General features: G+C 29.2%; 1 protein-coding gene across 3 annotated transcripts; it reads left to right on the plus strand.

Moving 5' to 3' along the window:
- The first annotated feature begins 2,080 nt into the window (after positions 1-2,080).
- On the plus strand, positions 2,081-4,955 carry LOC107890535 (vesicle transport protein GOT1). 3 transcript variants are annotated; one of them, XM_016815009.2, is made up of 7 exons: positions 2,120-2,261; positions 2,622-2,706; positions 3,496-3,587; positions 3,693-3,767; positions 4,177-4,274; positions 4,362-4,437; positions 4,732-4,955. In XM_016815009.2, exons 2-7 carry the CDS (start codon positions 2,679-2,681, stop codon positions 4,756-4,758), a joined length of 396 nt encoding a protein of 131 aa, XP_016670498.1. In that variant the 5' UTR covers positions 2,120-2,261; positions 2,622-2,678; the 3' UTR covers positions 4,759-4,955. The 3 variants fall into 3 exon arrangements, with proteins under 3 accessions (XP_016670497.1, XP_016670498.1, XP_016670500.1); XM_016815011.2 differs by lacking the exon at positions 2,120-2,261 and adding an exon at positions 2,269-2,415; XM_016815008.2 differs by lacking the exon at positions 2,622-2,706 and having other exon boundaries at positions 2,081-2,261.
- Positions 4,956-9,960: the final 5,005 nt, after the last annotated feature.

The raw sequence follows: 9,960 nt of genomic DNA on the forward strand, positions 1-9,960 counted from the left end.
TTTATTAATAAGAATGAGTTATTCAATTTTTTATACATAAATATAAAATATTAAGTCGGTTGAGTCTTAATTCGATTGGCATGAGTATTGTTATCAATATAGAAGGATGTGAGTTCAAATACGTTGAAGCGCATTATCCTCTTATTTATGGGTTGGGAGGGGCTATGGATAGTTCTAGACATTGTGTTAAAAAAATAGATTTGATCGGAACTTATAATTAGATTATTCAAAAAAATATATAAAATATTAATATTACAATATTAGTTTAACATATTTTAAATGAAAAAAAATCGAAATAGAAGTCAAATCGTTGTGATTTCTGGTCATTAATCCAACTAATTATAGGGACGAGTAAAATTTGATCCGATTTAAAAAATAATTTTTTTATTTTGAGTTATTTGATTATTTTAATCAAATTAATAAATATTTAATTTTTTGAGTTTGAGTTGAGTTAAATTTTAAACTTAAAAATTTTGAACTCAAATAATATATTAGTATAAATATCATTCTTTTAAAAATTACAAAATAATATTTAAAAATATAAAATATCTATAATTTCATTTCGAAAAATTGATAAAAATATATAAAAATTCAAAAAAGTAAAATAGCAAAAATTATAAACTATAATTTAGTTTTTTAAAATCCAAAATAATAAATTCGAGATCTTGAACAAGTAAAATATCAAATTAAATTTAACATACTAATTATTTTATTTTTCTCTCTTATTTTGCTTTAAAGGAGTTTTAAAATGCTCATAAACCGTAAAATGAATATGGATGATATCTTTGTGTTATATAGAGAGAGAGAGATTTGAAATATATATGATATCAAAATATGCTAATTAACTTAAAATTCAATCATATTGCCAACTAGGTTTTAATATGGTTGGTTTATTTTTTTTAATTTAATTAAAAACAAATTTATTTAGTCGACTTGACTTGAGCTCCATTTTATTTGGCTTGGTTCGAAAAAAATTCATATTGAATTACGATGATAATAAAATAGGATTCATCAATTTAACTACTCCAAAATTGCTCACTCAATTTAATCAAAAACTCACCCCTACTTGATTAGATGAGATTATATAGTTAAATATACTAAAATATTAAATTATTGATAAATGTTAAGGTTGGATAATTTGATGTCTTAGGTTTGACTTTTCACTTTCTACCTAACTATGGGTTAAAATATATTGGAGGTCCCTTTATTATAGAGATGGGATTAAATTAGTTTATCTATTATTAAATAGATCAACTTAGTTCTATATTATTAAAAAGAATCCAATAAGTCCAAATTGTAACAAAGCTAATATTTACTGTATAAAAAATATATTAAAATTTATTTATATTCAATTGCAATTCATTTCCAAATAAAAAAAAAGATCATTTACATAATCATAAATAGTTTATAAATATTAACTCTATTAAAATGTAAATGATATTTTTTTTTGTTAGAAAAGAACAACTTTTAAACAATTACATTAACAATCAACTTTATTCTAATTTAGTTTTATTTGATTCCTTTTAACAACACAAAGATTAAATTGATTTTTTTAGTAGAAATGGAAATAGGCCAAGCCTTACAAAAAAAAAAAAACTAGTTACTACTTGATTCCACAAGCATACCTAAACAAATATCCTCTTCAAGAAAAATATTATCTCAGACAGTTATTTAAGTATCACCAAATATATTTACCCATAACCATGGGTTGTCCCTAGAATTATTTTCATTGCAATCCCACATGTTTGGTCCTTTTCAAAGTTATTTTAGTTTTGGTTCTAGACATATTTTGGTTTTTAGTTCAATTATCCTTCTACACTGTTTCATTTTTATTACAATTAATTTAGATGTATAAAATTTAAGTTTTAATATGGGAGCAATTGTCAAGTTTAAGGACTAACTTGAAAAAAAAATTTAAGCCTTAATGTAAGAATAATTGTCTAGTTCGGGCCCTAATGTGAGAACAATTATCAAGTTTAAAAATTAACATGGACTAAAAAAATTCAGACCTTAATATAGAAAGTATAGCAAAAAGGGGTTACATTCAAGGTTCCTGGGCTCAACCTAGACCCTCCACCCAACAATTACTGGTCGAATATTGATGATCCAATTAGAAGCCCAAGCCTGCAATATTCGTGCTTCATCAAACGGACCGTCTCAAGGGGGTCGAACGGCAGCGGTGATTTGCATCAGCCTTTTCATTTTCAAGTTTCAACCCGAGTACAGCGATCAGCTCTCGATTCCTTACTTTAAACTTACTGGTAATTTCTGTTTTATATTTTCCTATTGATTTTCAATTGTTCAGTCTTTTCTATTTCTGGGTTTAGATTCTTAAATCCTTTCCTATTATCTTCAATTAATTTCTTTTTTAATTCTTCCTTTCCATTTGTTATCTGATTTGTTTTCCTGTGAAAGGTAAATGAAGCAATAATTTTATTTATTTATTTTCGGTAATTTGTTCATTTATGGGTGCATTTTGATCTGCTCATTAACACCAAGTTGACATGTTATTGGAAACCAATGAATAACTTTGTCATACCAAGCTTTCATTTTACTGCAAATGTAGAAATTCCTAAATACTAAAGCTTCAATTCTCATTTGATCTCATAAATATGTTGTAGATTAGCTGAAATTCTACAAGTTTCGATCTTATCTTGATTGAGGCTGCGAATAGCAAGATGGTGTATGAAATAACTGAGCAACAAAGTAAGCATATTTTTATTGTGTAGAGTTGAAATATTAAGTTTGAAAATTCTTTTGTGAAGATTGTTGATTAATATGATTGATTCTCTCATTGATGTTGGGAATTAATGGTTAGCTCGTATCTTCGTGATTATCATCGTTATTTCTGCCATTGCTTCCCTGTTTGAACCCTAATAAATTTTCTTGTGTAAAGTTGAATTATCAAGCTTGAATTTATTGTGTAAGGACTGTTGACTAATATGATTGATTCTCTCATTGAAGTTAGTAATTAATGGTTTGCTTGTATCAATCACGGTTATTCTGCCATTGCTTCCTTGTTTGAACCTAATACATTTTCAAGAAGCTAGAACTAACCATCTCTTCGGAAACAAGCAATGGTCGAAGAAATTCAAGCTTTAGAGAAAACACATACTTGGGGTTTTGTTGATTTGCCTACTGGAAAGTCTTTTGTTTGCTGTAAATGGGTTCACAAAATTAAAACTCATTTTAATGGTTCGGACACCGATTTGAAATATGATGAATTCCAAGGAATTCGTATTTCTTGAGTTGAATTGAATGTACAAAAGTAGGTTTTGTACCATAGTAAATCCATGGATTATGTACATAAAGAATAAAATCCCTAAAATAAATACTAGAATCACTAATATTAGCCAGCTCAAATGGTGTGCATGCTGCTGACAAGGTCCATAAGATTTATTTGAAATTCAACTTTTCCCATATTCTCTCGAAATCTTTAATAAGTTTATTTATCTTTTGGCTTGTAACATGAGAAATTTTGGCTTTAATTTGCAGAGGTTGGCTTGGGTCTTATTGGCTTCGGTATCTCCTTCACATTTCTAGGTGTATCTCTCTTCTTTGACAGGGGTCTGCTTGCTTTAGGAAATGTAAGGCCCTGCATAGAAACAACATAATTTTTATGTAGATTATGTGTCACAATATGATAATTCATTATATTTCAGTATTCTAACATTCTGGGATTATGCAATCAGATTTTGTGGTTAGCAGGGGTCGTAATATTGATCGGTTGGTATTCTACTTTGCAGCTTTTCAGAAAAAACTACAAGGTACCGTTTACAAAATCATGTTAATTCACTCGTCCCGTAATACTTACAATGGTTTTAATTTCTCGATGTGTATCCATTGGAATAAATCATTCATAAAGAGTTTCATTACCTTCATTAGCATGAGTACTATTCCATACCACTTGTGAAGAGTATGCAGTTTACTTTTTCTGATCAACCTATATAGCTTTAGGTTCCCGTAGTATAAACTTTACCTTTTTTCGGCCTTCTAATGGAAGTTAGGCGCATGTGATGCATCGATTATGCTTGATTTGTTACATCCTAACAATATTTGTAAGAAGTTGCTTTATTTACTTTTATTCACAAATATTTTAAACATATTGACGAATTTAAATTACATAGTATCGGTGGACACTGATGTAATTCTGTCTCTATCTCCTTTCTTACTCAGGGTACTGCTTGTTTTATTCTGGGGCTCTTTTTCTTATTCGTGCGTTGGCCAATAGTTGGTATAATCTTGGAAATATATGGTTGCTTTGTGGTTTTCAGGTTAGTTTTGTGTTGCGTTGCGAGCTTTAAATAAGATAACATGTTTATGCTGCTGCTAAACTTCAGTTGCATTTTTTCTTCTTTCAGTGGCTTTTGGCCTTCGGTCAGTGGGTTCCTCTGTCACATTCCGGTTGTTGGATGGGTTATACAGTATCCGGTCATGGTACGTTGATAAACTTTTCTCGGTTACCTCTTTGTAGTTTTTGTTTGCTTGATGGCTTGACATAAAAATTCGTTGCTTTTCATTTTTTTCGGAAACATCTAGTCCGTAAACATCTGCAATTTATATTAAGCTGCTATGACGTTCTTTAATTCATTTTCTTGCTAATCAAGAAAAACCTTGCATGGATTAGTATTTATGCTTGCACGTTTTCGAGTTCAACATCATGAAGTTATCTGATCCGAGTATCGACTGTTAGCAAAGTATTTCACTTTTGCTATTTCTTAATGGCTGCAGTACCTTGATCGGTTGAGAAGGGGTTAGGATCATCCGAATACAGGATGAAGTATGCGATGTTGATCTTATCTAAGGTACTGTTAGTTCTATAGTTCAGTGTGGCTTACATTTAGTTTCAAAAGCTTAAGATGTTTGTAAATGAAGACATGGAAAACCTCCCTCTTGAAGGGAAACTAGGAATCTCTGAATTTTCAATTTTTAATGATCAAAGCTTTTTGTTGACACCTACAAATGTTAAACCGGTTTATTCCAAATGCTTGTCTGGCTGATAGGATATTGATTTTGCTGGTACAGTTACAGGTAAATGACAATCACAGTATAAATTATAACGGACTGAATTTTGAACTTCATTAATTTTTTCTTTTACTTTATTTTTTTCGTTCTTTTTTCTTTTTCCACGTTTCTTATTCTTTCCTCTCTTTTTTTTTTTTTTTTCCTTTATCACCATCATCTCACCCAAGAACATTCACCATTATCATCTTCAGCCCACTAAACCTACTAACAACCCATGAACCAAGAACCCCAAACCACCAAAACACCAAACCCATAAAGCTGGACAGTGGAGAGGAAAAGCCGGATGAGGCTTTACAGCTCCATTCGTAGATTTCAAGGGTGAAAGTGACGCTTAAGAGAAAAGAAACAACATACAAAAAATGGGGTTGATCCGACGGTGGGGAAGGGAGATCGGAGAAAGCTAGGCTGTAACTTTGGCTTTAGATCCAGGAAAATCAGTGATGATTTTGAAGAAACGAGTTTGGACGAGAAGAATAGATAACGTCGACCACCGGAGATGACTGCCGGCACGGTAACCCGACACCTAAACTAAAGTATCCAGCAATTAACAAAAGGAATATTGTATATATTTAAAGCGTATTAAAGGTAATAGAAACAAAGTATTTATTATAAAGGAAATGAAAATGTTCAAATATCGTTAAATTATATTTAATGCTTATTAAAGGTATGTACAATAATCTTAGGGTACAATCATAAATTTTGTTCTTAATGTTTATAGTTTTTATTTTTTATTTAGTTAAATTTAGTCATTAACTTTTCAAAAAAGTGCCAAATCGATTTTCTTTAATAAAAATATTGGCTAAAACATTAATTCATTAATAAAGTAGGCGTGATAATTCACATGTGGTTTATATTGACGTAACACTATTTATTTTATATCTCATGAACAAGTAATTTAAAAATTATAAAAATAAATTAAAATTCAAAAAAAATTCTGAAAAGTTCATAAAAGTCCAAAAATATAATTTTAACATTTTAATCAATATTTTCATTAACAAAACATCAATTCGATTCTTTTGCGAAATATTAATAGTCAAGTTTATTTTTTTTAAAATGTTAATTAATTAAATTTAACTAAAAGAATAAATGTCAGATTGATAAAAATTAATAACTAATTTTGACGCTATGCCTAAACTTAACGTATGTTGAAATGCACTCTATTTACCTTTAAATATACACATATACATTAGTATATAAATACAAAAGAAAAAGACGATTGTATATATTTGAAGTTGCAATTGTTGTTAACGGTTTACATTTTGAAAAATATTATCTATAAAACCCTAAACTCAGGTATCCAGCAATTAACAAAAGGAATTTTTATAGAAAATAGGATGTTATCACATGCTTTCTCTTATGATGGAAATCATAAATACTTTAATATTATGGCCTCAATTTGTAATTCTTCCATACAAAATTGGTCTGTTGATATGTCACTGTCATGAGGATAGAATTTAAGTCTCGCAAATCGTACAATCTTAAGAAGAAACTTCACTACAAATCTAAGTCAGTCTAACCTTCGAAAGCGAAAATTTACAAATGAAATTCTCTAAGACACCGAGATAAAACGGACACAAACTAAAAGTAAAGAAACAACAAAAAAACTAAAAAACTTACAAGAAAAGAGTGCATACAAAGTGTTTGAATAAACGCTCTCAAGGTGTTTCTATTATTTTAAAGAAATACAAATGAGTAACTACAAATGACGGGAATGATTTTATTTCTAGTTGAGCTCCTCAAATCCAACAGCACAGTTTAAATTACATCGACTGTCGAAATCAAAACCTATCTACAATATAGGAGTCCTAAGAGATTTAAACTCTATATAATATTATCCATTAAGATTACAAATACTCACCACGATAACTCAAGTTTTACTGGAGTATTTCACTGGGCCACCAAAACTTTAATAGATGACATTATTTATATGTTTCACGAATCAGGTCAGTTAACCTCCATGAAACGTTCTGTGTGCATTCCTTATTTGCTTGGATTCACAGCCCGTGACATTACAACATAATTGGTCTTTTGCCTGTCATCCTTATAGTTTTACTATTACTTTTGAACAGTCAAGTAGCTTATTATTATACATGGTATTTTCAGATCACGAGTAAGAAGTGCTAGAATTAAAAGGCATAGTCTCTGAGCTTCGGGAAAAGATAAATGATTTTAAAACAAATCACAGAGAGAACTCACACAAAAACCCTCAAAAATGATGAAGCAAATCGAGTAGAATGTAAAGAGCATGTTCGAAGAAAAATTAGACAACTAACAAAAGAAATGCGACAAATATGAATGCATACTTCTATGAGTTTTCCTACATTTCATTCAACAAAATCACAACCTTTAATAATATTATTTTTAGATTATAACTACAACTTCATAATAAAAATTAAAAATATAATAAAAATAATATAATATTTATCAAAATTCTAATCTTAATTGTATACTTATCAATTGCAGGATAAAGTTTAACTATGGACAAAGCTATTTGCATATGGATTGATTCAAATCTCAAACTTCCTTATTATTATTAGGTGATATAAATAAACCTTCATTTTTCTTACCTTCAATTTTTATTACATCTTGCTTGGTATTGATTTTAGTAACTACGGTTTATAAAAATTTTAGTTATGTGTTTATTATGATTTTACAATTTTCAAGCTTTAGATTTTATGAGTTGGTTAGTTGTAAAATTATTTTTATTAGATTATTTCTTAGATGTTTATTTAAATTTAATTGCAACCAAATAAAGAAATAATCAAATTTTTAAAGATTGTTGTTTACTATTTTTATTACCACTCAGATAATATTTTAGAGCAAAATAAAATTAAACAACCATAATAATATCATTACATATACAGTTTTGTGATCAAATATTTTGGTTGCTGAAATTGACTTTACGCAATGACTAAATACCGTTGTGTTACATAAGATGTGACCAATTGTTATGTGATTGTAAGTTAATATTCCACAACTAAACATCATTACATAAAAAAATTTAACAACCATATTATCATTGTTGCTCAAATTATTTAACCACCACATTTTATAGTTGTTAAAATAAATTATTATTTTTTATAATAACATAATATAATATACAGTCAATTAAAATATGGTGACAACTAATAATATTATTGATACGTAACAAAATTGCAGTAATTAAAATTTATTTGGATCGTTTCACTCAAATCAAGGTCTATGGGTTTGATGGTTGAGTTTGATTCAACTATAGTAGTGTGTGTTGGTGCAAGAATAAAACTGAAAGATCATGGAAATTATGGGTGATGTTTCTTGGATATAGTCTTGTTTTTTAGCATGTTAAACGTGATACAATTTTTGCGGCTGCTTCACTGGTTAAAGTTGGGGTTGATAGGCTTTGCATGTTTAGTGCTTGCTTGGTCCTACTTTACCTGTTTTTTAAAACTACAGGCTGACAGTTCTTGTACTCATCTAAGTTTATCAATTGTTTTCTTTAATTAAATTTAAAAAATCATATTTAAAGAAATTTAGAATTTATGAATTTAAGGTTTAGAGTTTTAATTTTTTTAAATATTAAATTTAGAATCATAATTATTATAATAATGGGATGACTCACATTTGTCTATACAGTTATGGGCTTGAGCTAAGTTTCTTCTCTCTCTTTTTTTTTTGTTGCGTTTTGATTTTGATCTGATTATGAGTTGGGTCACTCGGCCCAATTAAAAAGTCGGCCCAATTAAAAAGTAGAAAGGGTTGGACAAAAATATAAGTCTGAAAAATGGGTTTGGGTAAAAAAATAAAGCCCATTTAAAAAATAAATCAAGCCTTCGATAAGTTTTTTTGGCCCGAGCCTATAAAACGGGGCTGGAATTTTATTATAGTCCAGCCTAACCCACAATCACCTCTTAATTCTGGTTTAGGTTGATTCTGGTTTATATTATTGTTGTAATTGAAACTTTATTTCTTTTTTATTATTGTCCTTAATAAAATTCTTTTACTGTTGAAACAAATGCTTTAAAATGTCAAATATAGTCATCACGAAGCGTGACGACGACAGACTGATGAATATATTAACCCTCATCCATGAGAATGAAGTATATTTCATTGCCAATCATTTACTTATTCGGAGAGCACCTAGGACGAGAAAATTAGTCACTGCTATCAGTAATGAACACACTGATATATATCAATAACCAAGCAGTGGAAAAATTGACAATATCTGACTAGCCAGTGGCAGAGTCGGGGGGCTAGCAGGGGCCCGATCTCCCCTGAAATGGAAAAAAATTTCATTTATACCCTTTATAATTTATAAAATTTTAAATTAGTAATAGTAAAATTAAACTTTATCCCTCCCAAAATGATAAAAATTTGTTTTAGTCCTTTAAAATTTATAAAAACATAAACTACTAAAATGGTGAAATCATATTTTTACTATCTTAAATGTATATAGTATAATTCCGACCCCTAAAACAAATTTTATTGACTCCACTATAACTCGCTCTACTCCACCCCATTATGGTTAGATAATAAGAATAATATTTTGTCCATTAATTTGAAACATGATTGTTACTTAATACGAACCCCCCCCTTTTTTTTCAGAAAGTAACGGCTACATATACTAAGTATTATATATCGTATTCATTATTATCTAGAGTTTGTGTTCAGTTAGATTGCTTGAAACCCTACCGACCACTTACTGTAAAAAAAATAAACCCTTTTTCTTAATAAAATTGGGATGATCTTCTCCGTAAAATACTCGTTACTTTCATTTCTTTTTATTTGCTGTTTCAAGTTTTCACCATGAGAGAAACACCATTTCCTGTTCTTTGTCTCTTTAAATATCCCACACCAAGCTTCCTTGTCTCCTTCCTTTATACATATATATACACACACACACAGGTGTGTGTGTTTATCCAATTCCAAACCTCTATCTCTCTCTTTCATGCTCTGAAA

The sequence above is a fragment of the Gossypium hirsutum genome, chromosome D09 (genome assembly GCF_007990345.1).
Source record: "Gossypium hirsutum isolate 1008001.06 chromosome D09, Gossypium_hirsutum_v2.1, whole genome shotgun sequence".
Classification (NCBI taxonomy): Eukaryota; Viridiplantae; Streptophyta; class Magnoliopsida; order Malvales; family Malvaceae; genus Gossypium; species Gossypium hirsutum.

Coding starts and splice junctions, on each gene's coding strand:
- LOC107890535 (XM_016815008.2), top strand. CDS start 2,102: ATGATCCAATTAGAAGCCCAAGCCTGCAATATTCGTGCTTCATCAAAC. Junction 3,768..4,176: donor TTTTCAGAAAAAACTACAAG/GTACCGTTTACA, acceptor TTTCTTACTCAG/GGTACTGCTTGTTTTATTCT. Junction 4,275..4,361: donor GGTTGCTTTGTGGTTTTCAG/GTTAGTTTTGTG, acceptor TTCTTCTTTCAG/TGGCTTTTGGCCTTCGGTCA.